General features: G+C 31.4%; 1 protein-coding gene across 1 annotated transcript in view; it reads left to right on the top strand.

The window, feature by feature from the left end:
• The first annotated feature begins 9,711 nt into the window (after positions 1–9,711).
• The window catches only part of LOC109790978 (nuclear-pore anchor), a 42,773-nt gene continuing 31,295 nt past the window's right edge, over positions 9,712–21,189 (top strand). The window contains exons 1-18 of the mRNA XM_083064996.1: positions 9,712–10,207; positions 10,331–10,477; positions 10,557–10,655; positions 11,005–11,133; positions 11,238–11,330; positions 11,415–11,480; positions 14,109–14,198; positions 14,297–14,374; positions 14,659–14,771; positions 17,491–17,611; positions 17,704–17,796; positions 18,574–18,622; positions 19,162–19,265; positions 19,344–19,412; positions 19,652–19,795; positions 19,879–19,983; positions 20,083–20,196; positions 20,530–20,605. Of these exons, the coding sequence (XP_082921122.1) occupies positions 9,902–10,207; positions 10,331–10,477; positions 10,557–10,655; positions 11,005–11,133; positions 11,238–11,330; positions 11,415–11,480; positions 14,109–14,198; positions 14,297–14,374; positions 14,659–14,771; positions 17,491–17,611; positions 17,704–17,796; positions 18,574–18,622; positions 19,162–19,265; positions 19,344–19,412; positions 19,652–19,795; positions 19,879–19,983; positions 20,083–20,196; positions 20,530–20,605 (1,996 nt within the window). The 5' untranslated portion in view covers positions 9,712–9,901. The remainder of the gene's footprint in view (positions 10,208–10,330; positions 10,478–10,556; positions 10,656–11,004; positions 11,134–11,237; positions 11,331–11,414; positions 11,481–14,108; positions 14,199–14,296; positions 14,375–14,658; positions 14,772–17,490; positions 17,612–17,703; positions 17,797–18,573; positions 18,623–19,161; positions 19,266–19,343; positions 19,413–19,651; positions 19,796–19,878; positions 19,984–20,082; positions 20,197–20,529; positions 20,606–21,189) is intronic.

The raw sequence follows: 21,189 nt of genomic DNA, 5'->3' as shown, positions 1-21,189 counted from the left end.
TAAAACAACTCACTCGTCTCATCACTTAATCATTATCGTATCATAGTCAATATTTTGAATTGTGATCCTAAGTCAAACAACATTAAATACCTCAAAATAGAATCATCATAAGATCATTCATCACTATAGTAGTTGTCAAACATTAACTCATTTACTTCTTTACCATTACTAACACCAATATTGTATCCTTAAGCTAAGCATTATCAAGTTTTTTCAATTTTACAAATGTCACCCATCTATAATTTATTAATACCTGAAGCAAAATCACACAAAACGATTAGAGATCAACATTAGTTTCACAATTCATCACTTATTCACTGTTATACCACCATAGGTGTCACATATTACATTCCTATGTACAACACCATCAAACACTACAAAAAATTGATTAGAGATCCTTACTCTCAAACAAGGTGGTGTCCAATGAGGGACACCTACACAAGACCAATACAGAGCACATGTTGCTTTCTAAAGGTCTCACGCCTGGTTAATCTAGTTCACACCTTATGTCAGCACTTGAGGGAGCCATTGGAGCTCTTTTGGCCAACGTGTTCCAACCAACTCCCACACATAAGTCACAAAGAGTAACTTATGCTTTCTACTATTCTTATGCCCAATGAAACCATAATGACGCCCAACGATATTAGATTTGTGTATACTAGCAGAAAGTGCAAAAAATGTACAAGTTAACTTAACCCTTAAAATTCCAATATAATTGGTAGAAATCTCAATTAAAGCTTAATATTGTAGAATTATGTTGAAGATGAAATGAACACATAGAAGGGAGGTTGAATGTGTGTGTATGTAGGATTTTGAAACTTTTTGCAAAAAAGAAAAAACTATAAGCACGAGTGAATTAGGGATAAATAAAAACAGTTTTTATATTACTTCACTCAACCAAAGCTATGCCCAATTACTTTTGAACTCGAAGGAGTTTCACTAACTTGTAAAACCTTTACAAGACAAGTATTCTCTTTGTCACTCTTAGTTATTGATGCAACCACACATTACAATATGTAACGTCTAGTTGTATACATATTACTCCTAATATTATACGCCTATATATACATATATATTTATAAATTAAAAACATAAGTATATTATTCATAATATTATGTGATAACAAAGAAAGATTTTTCAAACTCCTTTACATATGATTAGCTTACAACTCCATTACATATTATACTAAAAATATTTACCACTACGTGCGTAGCTACTTACTTTTTACATATATATTAAAATATTTACAAATTAAACTGATACAGATTTACAATAGGATTAACGTGGTTTGCGGGAGGTAAATAAAAGGTAACGACTATAGGGTCATTGATCACAGTAGAAACTTCTTGATTTGGAGAGAATGTGAATGATGACACTGCCACTCCATTGAAGGTGACCGAGTTGGCTAAAGCATCAACACTCCACGTAGTGCCAAAGAATAATGCGGATATCACTGAAGAGAAAGGGGTCGGAATCGCTGAAAAGTCCATCTATATTTATTTATTTATTTATTTTTAAAATTAATTACATATTTTACACAAGAAACACAAGGAGTGAGAATAACTATCCAATAAATATCAACAATTACATAATATGCATAGAAATATTTAATACTAATAAATATATATTAATTCTTCTTGTTATAAAAATTTGAATTATACTTGTAGTGACTAGTTAGGATAAATGAGCATTATAATAACAAATAACTAAAGGTTATTTCACCTTAAGTTTTTACTCATTTAAATCCTCAAGGTAAACCTCCAACTACAAATTAATTCAAATTTCTATTCTTATGGCCATAGAATAATATTTTTTTTTATAAATGCATGAAGAAATAACAAGACAAGTTAAAGATATTTTAACAAAACTATATTATAATTACTACTAGCATAAAAACTCTTGAACTAAATTACGTAAATGAAATGTATTAAGGAATATTAATTAAATAAATGACATTGATAAATATCATAAAATAATTAAACAACACAAATTAGAAACTCCTCATTAATTATTAAGAGTAAAAATTATCATAGATTAAGCAAATAAATGAGGTTAGGGATACATCACTAAATAAATACACACAAAATATAACATAATTAAATAAACATAGAAGCATATAAAATTTTAAAAAAAATTTCTCCTCCCCTTTACCTATACGTTAATTATGCAGGTATTTGTAGATAATGATCTAAATAAAATTTATTTAATTACTGTAATATATATATAAAAATATATAGAGTCATGGCATGACTTGAACCAGTGACTTGGAACTTATAGCTCTTATGCACAAGAACATAAACCATTGAACCATTCCATTTTATATGTGTATTGTATTATATAAATTATAATATATCTAATTTATTTTACATGTAATTATAATAATTATGTTATTATAAAAAATATTATAAATATTTATAATATAATTAAATATTATCTATATATATATATATATATATATATATTTAGTCTACTAAAAATATAAAATTTTATAAGGTAATAAAAAATCATTATTTATCTATTTAATATAGTAACTAAAAATCTTTAAAAATTATTCTAAAAGATTATAATAAAATTGAATAATAAATATTTCTACTTTAATTTATAAAAATCATAAAGTATCAAAATAAGACATTTATATTTATTTATTTTAAATATGATAACGAAAAATTTAAAATTATTATTTTAAGAATAATATAATGATAAGAAAATTCATAATATTGTATCAAGGTTTTGGAATATTACACAATATCCTTTAACTAACCTCTTTAAGCTTACAAAGGTGTGAAGGTAAGGTTTGTATTGGTTATCTCTCACACAAAAAGATGTATATGTTTAGTACACTCGGAAAAAATGACTTGCTAAGGCAGGGGCTACTAACTTAAGCATTTCTTAATTGATCATCCATTGGACAATGGTTACAAGACTGAAATTTTTTATAGAGTTTCAACATAACTAAAGAATTTTTACAATATTCACACTGTATAACTATTTCTCTTCAAGTCTTTTTGTATTTATAGGCTTCAAATATGTATCTATTGGTGAGAGCCTTTATCCGGCCATTTGAAGTGTGAAGTTAGATCTTAACGAATATGATTGTTCTTCATACTTGTTAAGAGCTTTAAGTCTTCACAAATGAATAGACATGATAAAGGAAGGTGCAAAGAAGATAAGGTCTGAACTCATTGTTTTAGGTAGTGACAATTCTATTTGTAGCTTAACTTTCCTTTTTTGGATGTTGCGTTGGTCTGACGAGCTATACCATTCTCCATGTAAACACAAATAAGGAAGTAAAACATAATAACATTTGTAATACATACCAAATATCATAGCACTTATCACCATATGTTTTTCAAACATTTGAAAGTTTATTATAAGGCACGAAGACGTTCAACAAGCTTTGGACTCGTGAACACTTAGAGGGCATAGATGTTGATCTCAATGTGTTGGACGTTGGACGTAGATACTGACTATCCTAAGTTACTAAGCCTTACACTTGTTCATTTTTACGTGATTGTCGAACATATTTATTATAAAAACATTTTGTATTCATTCCTTATGATCCATGCATGGATGTATCCTATAATGACTTAGACAAATATTAGTCTCTCAAGATCATTGCTTTGTTATCATCAAAACTAGAGTATTAGGTGCATATGATTATTTTTGGTTCAACATATGTCTCCAATTACTCATAACAAACATCATTTACACTAAATATCACCAATTTTTTTTTAATCTTTACCCTGTTTTATAAATCAAGGGCTTTTTACAATAACTAAGGGATATTATATTCCCAATTAATTCAATCAATGTTCAAATCATGACATATAGAACTAGGGATAGCAATGGGGCCCCATGGGGGCGGGTAATAGTAAACTCGTCCCCGCCTCCCTGAATGAAAATTGGCCCCATACCCATCCCATATCCGTGCGGGTATCCATTAAGCGGGTATCCATGAATTTTTTGAATACCCACAGATATCCACGAATATCCATGGATATTTATAAAAAATTTAAGAAATTAAAAAAATTATATTACAAATAATTTTAAGTTTATATTTTAATGTCATTGAAATATTAAAAATAAAAATTTAATGTTTATTTTGAACTTTTATTTAATGTTAATTTTGTTGAAATAATAATAAAAATTCAAGATAATCAATAACTTAAAATACATCAATCTCACAAGTAAGTTAAAGTCTCATCACAAAGCTACAATAATTCAATCTCATAATTCCAAATGAAAGTAAACAACTTAAAATAGATAAATCTTATTGGTCCAATCAAAGCTAGAAAATTAATCAAATTACATCCAACATAATTTTATAACATGCTTAACACATGTAGGTAACTTCATCAACCTCACTTTTGTAAGAAAATAAGATGAGAGAGTGTGGTTTTAGGGTTATGTGGTACAAGGATAATTAGGATATTTAAGAAATAATATTAAACGGGTACCCGCGGGTATGAATATCATCATACTCACCCCCCGCCCCATTTATAAAAGGGTAAAAAATTATCCGTCCCCATTATCCGCGGGTACCCAATTAGCCTATCCATTTATTATTCGTAACAGATTTTATCCACAAATACCCGCGAGTGCGGGTATTTTTTCCATCCCTATATATAACACAAGGATCAATCACGGAGCACATATGAAGCACAAATTCTCGGCTTACTGTTCAAAATTAGGATTTCTCCTATAGAGCACTGAAGAACAAACTAGGGGTGGATACAAATTAGTTTGTATTGCACACAAATTAGTTTGTATTGGATTTGTGTGTGTTTTTTTTAATCTGATCTAATTAAATTTAATTCAATTGGTTTGGATTGGATTTTCTAAAAGAGCACGAACTGAACTAATTCAATTATAATTGGATTGGTTTGGATTGAATCATCAAATTTATCATTTAACTTTTTTAAATACAGTCAAAAGTTAAAAAAAATAAAATTAATGTTATATTCATTATCATGTGGTATGAGTAGTTGTAGCATACATACACTTGTGGCATGTTTGGTTTAGTTTTGAAATCTATAAACGAAAGATGAACATCAAATTTATTTGTTAAGTTACATTGATTTTTCAATTAAGTTGAGTGGTATTTTTGCTTCAACAAACTGTTCCAAAATCAAAGGAAAATATTGTTGCTTTTGTGTTAATGTAAACTTGTATATCAAATATTATTTATCCAAAAGGTTCTAAAACATTTGATTTTGAGTGAGATGTGTTGTAGTAAGAGAAAATCATAGCAAATAAACATATTTTATTTTTATTTTTGACTTATGTTGATTTGTTATTTTTTTCTTTTGGACATTTGTGTTATTTATTTATTATAATTTTTTTAGTATTATTTATGATATTACCACCATTTTTTTATTAATAATAATAATATATTATCAATTCAAATATAATTTAAAAAATAATGAAATAAATAATGTTCATAATATATTATATAATAAAATTCATACCCATTTAATAATTACACATTTAACATTATCTTTAATTACTATCATCCAAACATACATGTTTCTATATTAATAAAAATACTTTTAAAATAAGAGTATTCAAACATAAATCAAGTTAAATTAAATTTACTTTAAATTAAACTTAACTTTAAAGAGTTAAGTTTAATTTAACTTAACTTCCTGACTATCATTCAAATGCACACTTAAATTCTAAGCCTAATAAATTAAGATGAATAAATGTATATAATTATAGAAGGTATTTGTTTATCTTTCTCTATTTTCATGAATAAGATCATGCAACAAAATTCTCAAATATGTTTTATTTCCGATAGATTTTTATTCTTATTATTAAGGGATTAAAAAGTGATATTTCCATAAAAATGTAAGAAACTACTTTTTATAATACTTGTAACTAATTTTGTTATTTAAATTATTTTGAATTTTAAAAATATTTCTAAGTATATTAAAATCTAACCAAATAATGTTTACACACATATATAAAAGGAAATCACATTTTAACCTATAGTATTTTAAATAATGTTATTCTTGTGAAAACAAATTTATATATTGAAAAGGTTGAAACAAACAAGCCCATAAAATTGTTTATAGATTATGGAGTGCTGATTAAAGTATTATAATATTAAGAATGAATAAAAAGATTTAGTTGGTCTTTTAGTTCACACTATATTTCTTTTACAAACAAATGCTAAATTTCTATAAAAATATGTATAAAAAATTAATATATAATAATTATTTGGTTGGATCAGATTGAATTAGATTTTCAATGTAACATCCCAGTTTTTATATTATTTTATTTTATTTTATTGAGGGTAATTTGATAATTTTTATAAATATATAGGGGTGATTTAGTAGTTTAGAACGGGCTGTTACAAAATTAGAACGGGTCATTCCAAACTACTAAAATGAGTGTGAGTTAGAAGCCCAGAACGGGCATTCCAAAATTGAAACGGGCCGTTCCAAACTACTAAAAAGGCTTGTAATCCTAGTTCAGAACGGGGCGTTCCAAATATTGCTGTTATGGGTTAAATGCAACTCCAGAACGGACCGTTCTAGTTTGAGAACAGGCCGTTCTGGATGTGAACTTTACACATAATGTAAGAGTCCAGAACGGCCCGTTCCGGATTCGAAATGGGCCATTCCGGCGACGCTTGATGCCTATAAATAGAGAGCTCTGACACTCCTAAACACACACTTTTCATTTCTGACTTCTTTTCTTCTACACTATCTGAAGAGCAATGGGAGCCCAGAGGAAGAGACCAACAAGATCCAGTTTTAGCGTCTTCTTCTGCTTATCCGGGTAAGGGGGAGTGAGAAACCTCGCTCGGGGGTGTGGGAATAATTGTTGGGTAGTAGGATTGAACCCCAATCTCTTGCCTGATGCATGCTCTAAGAACAGGAAAAATACGAATGTTTTCTGTTTTGATTTCTAATTCTTTTGTTATACTCCTTATTGAATGAGATGTATGAATATGTGATTAATTTTGAAAATAGATAAGTTTTGATATGAATTAGAGTGCTCTGTGGGTTCCTACGGGAAACCATATGAAAAAACATGCAAAATATGAATATTTTCTGTTTTGCTTTTTGAATGTTCCGTTACGTTCCTTGTGTGATGTAGAGTATAAATATGTATTTGATTTTGAAATTAGATTAGTTCTAATATGAATTAGAATGCTCTGTGGATTTCGTGAGAAATCCTATGAGGAATAATTATAAGTATGACTATGTGAAATGTGAACAAACGACATTAGACATGATATTGTGAAATGTGATGAAATGAGATAAGTTATAACTATGAGAATGTGAGATGTGATGAATGTGAAATGTGAAGTGATGAGTCTATGAAATTGTGAATGTGTGACATGCATCATTTGCATTTATGAGCTAATCAAGAGTACCTTTTGGTCATCAAGTGATGTAACCAGCTAATCAAGTGTACCTTTTGGTTACCAAGTGATGTAACAAGCTAACCAGGTGTACCCTTTGGTCACCAAGTGATGTAACCAGCTAATCAGGTGTACATTTTGGTCACCAAGTTACGTAACCAGCTAACAGGTGTACATTGTGTCACCAAGTGATGTAACAAGCTAACAAGGTGTACCTTGGGTCACCAGTGATGAAATGATGAGAAATGTGATTATGAGATATGTGACTGGCGCCACATGTATTTATGAGTCGAGTCCATGAGATCATTGCATGATGAATGATTATGAATGTGTTATTGTTATATGTATAATTTAAATTTGTACCTAAATAATGTGTGACTATGACTGTGATTGTATGAACTGTGTGTGTGTTGCCTAACTATTATTTCTACACTTAGAACCGAGTGAGATATTTCTCACTCCCTTATTTTTCCTTGTATGTGTTTAAAATTGTGTTGCAGGTGATCATCAACATGAGGATATTGGTGATGAGGCTTAGGCTTCAGCTGGACATGGTCTGATAGGATATGTGACATCAGGGCATAACTAGGCGTAGTTAGGATTTCATTAATGTATTTTGTTTGGAAAAACTTATGTTTTAATCTTTACCGCATTTGATAATGTTTTAAGTTGATGAATATGAATTCTTTACTCTCACGTTATTAGAATTGTTGTTTTATTTCTAAAGATTTTTAACTCAATAAGACGTTCTTTTTATCATTATTTCATATGTATGTTGGGATAGAAGGTGTCACATTCAACATCAAAATCCACAATCCGATATGAACTTATTAGATTTGAATCGATTTGAATTTTTCGATTTGGATTCATTAATTTTTCGGATTTATTCGGATCTATGACCACCCTTAGAACAAATGATAGGATTGAAGGTTAATATTGCTACCCAACATATATCATACACTCCATAGTGAGATTACTCACTCATCTCTTTCTCACTATCAAATAGATGTCTCACATTCTATAACGAGTTTACATACATCTCTAGTGTGATCTTCAATAAGTTCTTACTCTTTCAAAACATCACATTCTTCCTCTTCTCTCATATAATCAATTCAAGCAAAATATATAATAAAATACATAAAACAAATAAAATAAAACACATATTTTTCTCTAATAAATATTATAACAAATAATTTCCCAAACCTTTCTTTATTAATAAAAATACTCATAATTACATAAAAAAAATTTAAATTATATTTTAAAACCAAATAAATTAAGTAAAACTCTACTATTATTTTTAGGAAAAATTTAGAATGTTACAAAAGTCAATACCTTATAATATAAAATTAATAATTAATATAATTTTTTAAGATAATTATTTTAAAATTAAACAATTTTGACCATATTTTTTATGAGTAAGAATGAAAACAATAAGTTAAAGATAAGAATTAATGCCTTAAAATACAAACACACATAACATCAACTAGGATGATATGTAATAAGGATGAAGACATTGTTCCAAAATGATGAAATCAACAAGAATTAATGAACATTCTTTGGCATGGGTATCAATCAAACAATTACCCTCTTTACAGGTATGTTGAAACATGATGTGTTAATCCTTATCACGATACTATTTGATTTTTGTGATTAAAAAATCATAAGGATGAAAAGGCATGTTGCTACTAGTGATAAGATTTATAGTTACTTTAGAATTAGTCTCACAAATAAAGTTTTTAATACCTTTTTTCTACACAATCTTTAAGTCATGATAGATTTCAAATATGCCATATATGTCAATGCTTGAATTGTAATATGGTAAACGTGAATACTTATATTTTTCTTATACAATTATTTAAAATAAAATATTTTAAAATTCAAAAATAAAAAAATTAGCTTAACTATGTCTTTAGTTCTTAAAATTTAAAATAAATTTATTTTTTTCTCAAATTTAAAATTATTATTTTTAATATCTATAAATTTTTAAAATTTCATTTTAATTCTTCAAATCGCTAATAATATATATGAAATTAACGATTTGAAATAATTATATAAGTCAAGTTTAACATGATGTTTTCATTAACAAACACACAAATACGTAGATTTTATATAATAATATTTAACATATTTTCTAACAAAATTTGAATATAAAGATTAAAATAATTTTTTTAAAATTATAAAAATTATAAAATTAATTTTAAATTTCAAAATTTAAATATAAATTTACTTTAAATTTCAAGAAATAAAAATTATTAAAAAAATTTTCCCAAAGCAAAACGGTTTTTGTTTATCCAAAGAAAAACCTGAATTCCAACAGGGCCTAAAGTCCATTCCGTAAAATATCAGGGAATCCTGTAACTAGCGACTAGCGAGTTTCACTTGTCTCGTATATTTTTACAATCGTTTCGTGTCATCTTCAAATTTCTCACTTCCCTCTTTTCCTCTCAATTCCATTTTTCCTTTACTCTCTTTTTCTTTCTCTCATTTATACTATCCCTTCCAAGCTCTTCTTTGATTAGGGCACGCGCGATGCCTCTCTTCATTTCAGACGAGGAGTTTTCGCGCTGCTCCGGCGACACCGCCGCCGTGGCCGCCAAGGCCGACGGCTTCATCCGCGGCCTCCTCCATGAGCTCGACACCGTCCGCGCCAAGGCCGACGCCGCCGACATCAACGCCGAGCAGAACTGCGCCCTCATCGAGCAGAAGTACCTCAACATCGCCGGCGAGTTCTCCACGCTCGAGTCGCACGTCGCCGAGCTCCAATCCTCCCTCGATCAGCGCCGCCGCGAAATCTCCGAGGCGCAATCGCAGAACCACCAAATCGAAATGCAATTGGTTCGAACCACTCCAAAAAAAAAAAAAAGCTTCTCTCATTGCTTGTTGTTGCTGTGGTTATTGTTGTTGTGAAAATATTATTTTATTTTATTTTTTATATTTTTATATATATATATTTTTTAGGTTGAGAAGGATAGGGAGATAGAGCGGTTGAGGAAGGAGGCAGGGGAGTTGCACAAGTCCAGGAGGGACTTGATTGAATTGAACGAGATGAAGAATGGGGAGCTTACTGAGAAGAATGCAACGATGAAGAGTTATCTTGATAAGATAGTGAGTTTCTCTGCTTTTTTTGGTTTGTCGTTTTGGTATTGGTTTGGTTGTAACTTGTAAGTTGTAACGGTTGTTGAAGGTCCATTTAACTGAACATGCTGCTCATAAGGAGGCTCGTTTGAGTGAGCTTGAGGCAGAGTTAGCGCGGTGCAAGGCTGCTTGCACTCGCCTTGAACAGGTATTTATTTATTTATATTTTTTTTCATATGGTTTTGCTTTTATTGTGACTTTCCTTTGATTTCGCCTTTTTTTTTATTGCCTGGGGAGATTACTAGTGGCACTGGATTTCTTCACTCACTGGCTGTTTCAAATGACTTATTTTTGAATGGATGGTAGTTATGGCATGTTATAATGATGATTGACTTGGAAATTTTCAAGTGGGCTGTTCTGTTTTGTTTTCCGAAATGACAAAATGTGTTTGAATCTGAACATCTATTGCTCTTATTGTGGCCTGGATCTTTTCTTGTTTATCTGGAGTGAAAGCTTGAATGTTTCTTCTGCGGCTACTGTTTGATGTGTGTGAGCAGGAGAAGGAGATTGTCGAGAAGCAGACTTTTTGGCTTAACGAGGAGTTGAATGCTAAAGCTAACAGTTTATTTGAGCTGCGCAGAAAGCACTCAGAATTTGAAGCTGATATGTCTTCCAAGCTGGCAGATGTAAGCTAGTTTAATATTGTAATTGAAAATTGACTTTTTGTTTTGAATTTTAAGGGTTTATTCCCTTACTGTGATGATATTGAAGTTGTTGTCAATGTTTTCAGATGGAGAGACAATTCAGCGAAAATTCTAAATCTCTGCAGTGGAATAAGGATAGAGTGAGGGAGCTTGAAATGAAGCTTAGATCCGTGCAAGAGGTTGAAAATGGAATATTATCTTGAAATTTGACATGATTCCTTTTCTCTCAAACCGTGCTTGATTAATCATTTTTACCTTTTCAGGAATTTATTTCAGCTAAAGATGCTGCTGCAGCCAATGAAGAACAATTATCTGCTGAACTCTCCACTGTGAGTGCTATCACAATCCATCTAAAAAAAATATGCTCTTTGTTGATATGGCTCTAATATAGGTTAGGGATTGGATATAGGATTATAGGTTCATTGCTATTGACTATGCTTTTGTAGTATAATGGAGGAATCATAGTAGTCAATCCCGGATAGCGGCGCGGAGCGGCCGACCCTAAAACTGGGATAGCGGGATGACGCGGAGCGGGATAACCGCTATTTAAATATTAATCTATATATATTAAATAATTAATAATATATATATAAAAGCTAAAAAAACAAAAAAATAACTCTAAATTCATGCATTAAACATTTTTAATAATTAAAAGTTCATAGTACTCAAATAAAATTAGCTGAATTAAATTTAATCAGAAATTAAAAATAAAATTTGTTGAATTAAATTTAATCAGAAATTAAAAATAAAATTAGCTGAATTAAATTTAATCAGAAATTAAAAATAAATTTTTCTGAATTAAATTTAATTAGAAATTAAAAATTAAATTTGCTGAATTAAATTTAATCAGAATTTAAAAATAAAATTTGTTGAATTAAATTTAATCAGAATTTAAAAATAAAATTTGTTCAATTAAATTTAATCAGAAATTAAAAAAAAAATCAGCTGAAATAATTTAATAAATAATTAAAAAAAAATATGTTGCATGTTGCATAAAAGACAGAATCCTCGAAGGAGAATAGAAGGAGAATAGAAGCTAAGTGAGGCGCGTCGGAGCTTGCGGCCACGTTGGAGCTGGAGGCGCGTCGGACCTGGAGGCGCGTCGGAGTCGGAGGTGTGTCGGAGCTGGAGGCGCGTCGGCGATGGAGGTGCGTCGGAGCCGGAGTTCGTCGAAGCTGCACGCTGCACGCACGATCGACAGAGAAGAAGAAACAATGAGAGGGAGAGACGAGAGGAGGGGTTTGGTTTGGATAAGTCTGAAATCGCGAGAGGGAAAGGGAGGATTAGGGCAAAAAAAGCCCCATTGAAAAGACTGACTTACCCTTAATGAAGGGTAAGTCTGAAATCGCGCCGCGATTCCGCGATTTGGGCCGCTCTGCTCCGCCTCCGACGCGGCCGCTCCATCCGCTACACAAATCCGCCACGCGACAGCAGCCAGATTGCGGGGTGAGGCCGCTCCGCTACGGAGCGCCACGATAGCGGCCGCTCCGGCCGCTATTGACTACTATGGGAGGAATCAATTGGAAATGAGGAGTTCAATGAAAAAGAAGAGAGTTTGAATGTAAATTTAAGTAGGTATTTACATTACAATGCTTGAAATTGATGAAGTGGAATTTGGTGTCTTTTTGTGTATCAGTTAGAACAGAGAAACATGAATTCTAAAGCTCTAGAAACAACAATTTCTTTTTTATGTGAGGACATCCATTTGGGGGTTACTGGAAAACCAATATGCACTTCAAGATTTTTATAGCATGTTGCTTAAAAGGCTCTTTTCCATAAACATTTGCCATAACAAATATAATCCGTAGGGAGGGAAAGCAGAGAACCCAAAGACAATCATATTTTAAATTTCTTAGTAAATTTTGAATGTCTCTTGTTGTTTACTATTGTAGTGCTTTTGAGGGTAGCTGCTTCATGATGTGTTCTGCCATTAACTAATAAATAAAACTAATGTGAACAGTAGAGGGAATGTTTATCACCTTGCACATCTCCACCTGTCCATGAAACCTAGAAATTGACTTTTACCAGTCACTATCACAGAATAAGTAGCATTTGAGACATTCATAAATCCCACCTTGTTTAAGATTCAGAGAATGTTGATAAGGTTTTGAGAATGAATAGTGATTGTATTATTAAACTGATAGTATACACCAGATATTTATATAAAGAGGTACAGAGGGTTCAGTACTTCAGTTGTGACTGAGGGAATGTGCAGCCCCTTCAAGCTTTTCTTGATCACCTTTTCTCTAAGAAAGAAAAGGACCCACTCCATATGATTTGTTGATTTGTCCTAGCATGAAGTATTACTGTGCTTATTTTTTTTGGGGCACTGAATTTGAAGGATACCAATTATTTTGATTTTAAAATAGAGACAAGAGGGATGGATTGAAGTACAACTATGATGGGGACAAAGAGAACCTTCAATGCTAAGAAATTTATGTAGGGGGAGTGGGAAAGTGCTTGAAAAAACTTGGAATGCAACTATGTTGTCCTTTATGTTAGCATATTTGAGATAGTAAATTCACTTAATGCAGTAATGAGCAGAAGACCAAAAGAGAAGTGAAATGTAACTCTACCCAGTTTCATTTTTTGGGCTACAGATGTATATACTGTGGAAAATTGAAATTGGGTCTATTTGTTTAAACTTTAAAATTTGTTTATAAAAAAATGCTTTTTAAAAAAGCAATTCTTTAAGAAGAAAATAAGAGTTACTTCTTAAAAAAGAAGAAAACTACTTATTTTAAATGAAAAAAAATTAGACAAGCTCGTTAAAAAAGTAGAGAAGTACATATTTTATTAAGAAAGCGCTTTCTTTAGGAGGAAAAGAAATTTAAACAAACAGAGTCATTGTCTTGACACTTTATGAACTATGGCATAAGCTTCAGGCTAATAAGCAACAATTGTTGATTTATGTGTCTTTATTATGTATTTTGAATTTGAATATGTCCCATTTTTAGGTTAATAAGCTTAATGAGCTATATAAAGAGAGTTCTGAGGAATGGTCAAAAAAAGCAGCAGACCTAGAGGGTGTGATAAAAGCGGTGGAGGTAGACTGGCTTTTATTATGCTATCTTAATGCCTGGAATTAGTCAGATTAGAAGTTAAAATGCTTGATTTTTATTTTTTGAATCTTGTGTGTAATCAGTCACGGCTAGAGCAAGTTGAAGATGATTATAAAGAGAAACTTGAGAAGGAATTATCTGCCAGAAAACAGGTTGAAAAGGTATTATATTCTTCCTCAGTTGTGTTAATGTTCTGTGTTTGCTTGCTTTCCCCTCTTATACGAAGCTAGTTATTCTGGAAGAGATAATAATTAACTTGCTACTTCAAAAAATTATATATATGGGTCTGTAAACTGCTACATGTAATGCTTAAAGTTGATGACTACTTAGGTGACTTTGGGTTCCCATTGCTCTCATCTTATTTGTTGCTAGATTTCTACTCAAAATATATTATGTGCTTGGATGTACTAATAACCATTCTTTATGTCTATTTGGGTGCTTGTAGGAAGCCACTGATTTAAAAGAAAAGCTTGAGAAGTGTGAAGCTGAACTTGAGACAAGGAAGAAGACTACCAATGAACTGAGTAATCTTCCTCCTGGCAGTTTCACTACTGAATTGTATGTCTTTCATCACTTCTTTTGCTGCTTTGAATTACTTGATTTTATTCATTTTTGTGTCTTGTTCCCCTGTGTACTTCTCATGGCTTAAGTCATTGAAACTGTCAAGCCTCAAATGTTTTTTATATATAATATAATATATAATATATAGTTTATATATAATACCCATTTGATTAGTGTAGAAAAGGCTGAAATATGCAAAATTCAACCTCTTCCATTCTGGAAGTTGTAGCCACCTGAGTTATGTTACTTGGCCATGAAGGTATTATGATGTGGAACTGTATTGCTCTGTCATGGTATTTATTATCCACTATTGACAACGTTGAGCAGTGGGCATGGTCAGACATATGTTAGTACTTTAGGTGTTGGAATGTAATTGGGGTGAGATGTTGGAGTTGGATGTCATAGTCGAAATCATATTACTATCTTAATTATTGGATCTTTTGTTTTATCTTTATTAGAAAGGGTATTCCTTTTGTTTTGGGGGTGATGAAGAAATTACTCAAGTACAATGTTTGAATTAAATGTTTTTGTTATGAACTAGCATTTAAACCCTTGCAAATGCACAAGCTAAATATTTTATATAGAATCTTTTAATTATATAAATTGAAATCACTTATTGTATTCTTTCAATGAATCATATTAATATAAAAAATAACATCTAGTTTGATTTAAATTTGAAGATATTATTATCATTATAACAATAACATTTTAAAGACAATATGATTTGTTAGAACTTAAAATAAAGTAGGATTTACTTTAAATTTGAAGATAACAACATACTCGTAATACCAATAATTTAAATACATTATTTTAAAATCTTAAAAAACCAATCCCACTCTCTGATCACTATGTAATGAGGGGAGAGAAAATGTGTAAAAATTGAGTTAATTAAGAGAATGGGGAGATTCCCTCTCCAAAGTGAGACTCATGTTTACTATATAGGATTATATCATATGCTTAGGGTTATGGAAGAAGATGAAGACAGAAAGATGACTATCAATAGTAAATTGAAAATTAGATGGTTAGATGTAGCATTTTAAAAAATCTTAAACCAATATTATTATAGTAATAATGATTGAGACAAGTAGTCTACTAGTACAAGCCCAATTTTTTTTTTTTTAACAATAAGACAGATAATTCTAATATTTTAACAGTTATACTGGAGCCCAAACACAATCTTTTACAAGTAGCAAATCCATATGCTAAAACAAAGAATTCCATCTCATCTCAACATACCATAGCACTCGATACTTACGCTGAAATATTAATCTTGATGTTCTTGTAGTGCTAATTAATTATATCTCCAAAAGCCATATATCTCCTAGATTGTCCTTATCACACATCCTTAGCAAATGTGACATTTTTTGCAGTCTTTGATCTTTCTCTTGCTTGGTATCCAAAGTATTCAAACCACACTATCATTAATTGCCACACGAAACTAATATATTTCACCCCACTAATCAACTTGCCCTATATGTTAACATAGCACAAACCATCTTAGAAGTATAGGATTTAGGATTCACCACACAACAGAGAATGAGAATGAGAATGATGGGATGGAATCAGATTATGATTGGAAGTTGTGAGTGTTACTGTAGTTAGTCTGTTAAAGTATAGCTAGTTATTCTGTTGAACTACTGTATGTTGGTTAGTAAGTCGGTTCGTTGTAACTGCCTCTGTCAGACAGTTATAGCCTGTCTTCTTTGAGTCTCTGTAGTATATATAGGATTGTAAACAATGACTCATTATATTGTATCATAAACACTTTAGTCTATCATTTACATTTTTAGTTTACTCTAATATGATATTAGAGCTATCATAGATTTGCTCTGAAAGGGTTACCCACCATTTATACACACAACAAGTCCAATAGTGCTGGGTGTGAGGAGGTGTATTGGGAAAAATCCAAGTCCCACCTATCCTTGATCACCAAACTCAGTAATGCTAGACGTGAGACGGTGTATTAAGAAAAATGGAAGTCCCACATCGGCTAGAGATAAAGCAAATAAAGAGTTTATAAATGGGGGGAAATGACAACCTTCACCCTATAAGCCGATTTTTGTAGGATTGAGTTAGGTCTAAACTCACTATTCTACGAGAAGTGATTACATAGGTTCAAAAATGTATTTAGGAGCGGTAATATTTTGTTTATTGGTAAAGGAAGAGCAAAATGTCTCTTTTTTTATTTGAAAGGGAGAGCAGAAGTTGTTAGTTTTAGCCAAAGAGGGACACAAGGGTATTTGGTCTTTGAAGGAAAAAAAAGTTGGGATTAAGTTTTGGGCTTTTTTTGGCTGAATGATGTTTTAAACTATTGGTTACAAAACTGGGTTGCAAACCTGACCTGCAAAATAACCTAGAAACAAGCTCACATAAAAGCGTCGTTCCACAGCAACTTGTGATTTTCAATGTCGATCTGCTACAATCCTACACATATGATCTTACAAGTGAAACTGCGGTTTTGACTACCTTGCTAATGACTGTAATATGTGCCCAGTTTTAGTTCTTGATCGATAAATATTCTCTGTGAAGGCTGTTGCAAAGATGATTATAGTTTTCACTTTTTACATTTTTGTGTGAAATCAACATATGTAACTGAATTTCCTTCCTACTTTTTTCATGTTTTAAGTTATGAAAAATACCCAATTATGGCAATGATAAGAAATAACATTAAGGTCATTATGAAATTTTTTCTTAGTAACTTGATTTGTTCTTGAAGGTGGCTGGAATCAACTGAAGCTGATAGCATGGTTGAGGAAAATAGTTTAGTAGTCCCAAAATTTCCTGTTGGTGTTTCTGGAACTGCATTAGCAGCTTCACTTTTGAGAGATGGGTGGAGTGTGAGTTATTAAACTTTTAGTTATACTGGCGCCATTTTTTCATTTGATTTACCTGATTAAATCTTCTTACCATATATGTCTATATTTTGAAGTTGGCCAAAATGTATGCAAAATACCATGAGGCTGTTGATGCATTGAGACATGAACAATTGGGAAGGAAGGAGTCAGAATCATTACTACAACGGGTATGATTGACCTGATGCATCTTTTTTGTATAACCTAGAAAGATTAATAAGACAAATCACTTCTTTAATGTTTTGTGTTGTCTGTCTGTTACTGATTTGTAAAATGGATAGTAAAAGGTTTGTCAATGGGTGGCTGCAATGATATAAATTATTAATTATCCATTAAATAATTTGTTTGCAAGCATCTAACAGGATCTATTCTGTCTCCCAAAAATGTCTAACTTGATTCAAAAAAAATTGGCATGAAATGGCCATTTTGATGTATTTATCAATGGAGGACCAAATTAATGAGTAATGATACTTGTATTTTTGGAGGACCGAGAATTGGTGCCAACTCTTACTATTATTTCTTTTGTTTTGGTAAGCTAAAAGAGGTTTGATGATTGCTTCTGATATTTCCCCCCCTAAAGAATATAATTTTGTTGTCCGTATTGAGCTATTTGGCACATATCTTCTTTGAGGTGCATTTTGGTTTAGACGGTTAGTTACACCTCTGGATGCACTGTTTTGATTTGGAGATGAATTATTTTACAACAATCCTACAACTGTGTTCTGGACTTCTGGTATGCTTGAGTTCATAGTATATATCTTATGAATGGGAAACTACATTCATTTTAATATGATTTTTTTTTTCAGGGCTTTTGTTTATGCTATACTGTTAACTATATATTTTTAATTTTGCTTTTTACTATCAGTATAATTTAATAATACATGCACTCATGTTTTCCATGTCTATTTTGTTAAAGATGATGCAATGCTGTTCTATAACTTTTTCAGGTCCTAAACGAGTTAGAGGAGAAAGCGGATGCAATAATGGATGAAAGAGGTATATCTTTCTGCTGGAATGAATGGGTTTATTAAATATGCTGTAAATTTAGAGAAGAAAAAGTCATTAAATCCCAATCCAACATTGCTCTCCTTATTGTTCTGCAGTAAAAGTTTAACTAGGAAACATAAAATGCAGATCTGCATCTCTAATGTACTGCATTGTTGCTTTTATTATATATAATGTGAAATTGTGAATGGACCAATAGTGGGTGGATGGTTACTTTTTTTGTCCTTGCTCCTGTTTATGGTCATTTTGATGGTTGTAGTCTTGTTATCTAGAGATTTTATTTTGCAACTACTTAGGGAAATTACTCAAGGATTTGAAAATTCATCTTAAATTTCAATTTTAAACTGGCTGTGTAGATTTTCATGTTTTATTATGCTGATTTTTCAATCAGGAATCACTTGTTCCTAACTTCCTGTTGTCACTGTAGAGAAAAAGCTATGCTAGCATGGTCATTGCTACATTGTTTATTTGTTTGTCATTGATACTGTATTTTTTTTTTTACTAAAATAATTATATTGGCGTGCTTGCAGTGGAGCATGAAAGGATGGTTGAGGCATACTCCTTGATGAATCAAAAATTGCAAAATGCCCTCAATGAACATTCGTACTTGGAGAGAACCATCCTCCAACTGAAGGTTTAAAACATGAAATACAGTTTCATCTTTCTCAATTTTTTGTGTACATGAGGATTTGCTTAGGTTTAATCCTTGCAGGCTGACCTAAAAAGGCGTGAACGGGACTGTGATCTATTCCAGAAAGAAAATGACGACCTTCGAAAACAGGTAACAGAAAAATACCAATTTTTCTGTAGTAAATGATGATTTCCTTTCTTGGTGCTTGTTTAGAAGCCTACATTTTTTTACTTGTTAAGAAGTAATTTTTGTACCAAAATATTATTATTGGTTGGGCATTGCATAATTTTCTTACTCTATTATAGTTATCAAGGTCATGAATTTATCCTCATGGCCTTGATTATTATCCTTTATATATAAGTTATTTATTGATAATTTATTCTTTACAGGTGACAGTACTTTTGAAGGAATGTCGAGACATACAACTTCGTTGTGGTGGCTCAATGGGGTATGATATTGTTGATGATGCTTCAAATATTGCTTCAAGGACAACTACAGAAACCGAAGCTGAACATGTCATATCACAGCACCTTGTAAGATGATTTTGGATTTATTTTGTCTCCTTTTGAACTTGTCTGTTTCATTGTTACGTGTTTAACTGAAATTTTGAATGCAGTTGACCTTCAAGGACATCAATGGGCTAGTTGAGCAGAATGCCCAACTTAGAAGCCTTGTACGTAGTCTTTCTGGCCAGATTGAAAATCAAGAGCTGGAATTCAAGGTTTGTTGGAAAAGAAATCTAATGCTATCCTTATACTTTAGCCTGCAAAGACCCTCAACCTTAAAAATATTTGGATGTTCTTCTACTATTAAATTGTAGGAGAAACTTGAAATGGAACTCAAAAAACATACTGAAGAAGCTGCTTCTAAAGTTGCAGCTGTTCTGCACAGAGCAGAAGAGCAAGGGCAAATGATTGAATCGCTTCATGCAACTGTAAGTCTATAATTTTTTGTTTATAATTCAAGGTCTGCAGCTTGGGGAGGGTTTTGGGGTTTTCTATGAGATAGGAGGAAATACCTTACAAGTCCAAGTGGTATTAAAAACAACGGACCCAAAGCACGCTAACTGGAATAACTCAGTTATAATTGTTGGTCAGAATGCTCTTATTTATAATTATTTCATTGATAAATGTCATTTATTTACTTTGGTGGTTGTTAATAAGAGAGCCTGTCAAACAGTGTTACTGCTACTAGCATTCCCCTTGTTACTTTACTTTTTTTTTTTTTTTTTTTCTGGCAAGTTTGTACTTATTTCTAATTCTCGTAGGTTGCGATGTACAAGAGGTTGTATGAGGAGCAGAATCTTCATTTATCTCATACCCACTCTTCAGAAGCTCTTGCAGGTTTCATAAATATTTATTTGCTGTTGTTTCCTTTTAATCTCCCCTCTTCCTTTGTGCTCAATTTTGAATAAGAACAGGTGCTTTATGGGATTGATTTTTTTTTCTGTATATTTGGAAAAAAAACTTTGTAACTTGTAATATTTGTGGAGATTGAAAGACGTTTGCTAATCATCTTATTTATGAGCTTGAGACGGCAACATTCAAAGTTCACAGAGAATTCAAAACTGGGCAGAAAAACCCTGGGAAAAAATATAGGATTATGCTATCTTATTTATTTACAGACTTTCTGCAATCGGGTTTTTTTCATAGGATTCAATGCTTGATCCCATGATATCTGAATGAAAACGAAACATAAACAAGATTGCATATTCTATTTTGCTCTGACATTTATAAGGGTGGTCTTGTTTGATATTTTCCATTCCTTCTCTCTAAATTCTTTCCTTTTTATTTCTATAATTTAATATTGTTTGTTCTTGTGATTTTACATCCCTTGCTCGTTGCTAATATTTTCTTATTCCAAAATGTTAGTCTTCAATAGTTCTGCAAATCATCATAACACTAACTAACTTTAATACTAAATTACT

The sequence above is a fragment of the Cajanus cajan genome, chromosome 10 (genome assembly GCF_000230855.2).
Source record: "Cajanus cajan strain Asha chromosome 10, NIPB_CcT2T_4, whole genome shotgun sequence".
In the NCBI taxonomy this organism is placed as follows: Eukaryota; Viridiplantae; Streptophyta; class Magnoliopsida; order Fabales; family Fabaceae; genus Cajanus; species Cajanus cajan.
The sequence above is the reverse complement of the archived record's forward strand: the minus strand, read 5'-3'. Positions and strand labels throughout refer to the sequence as shown.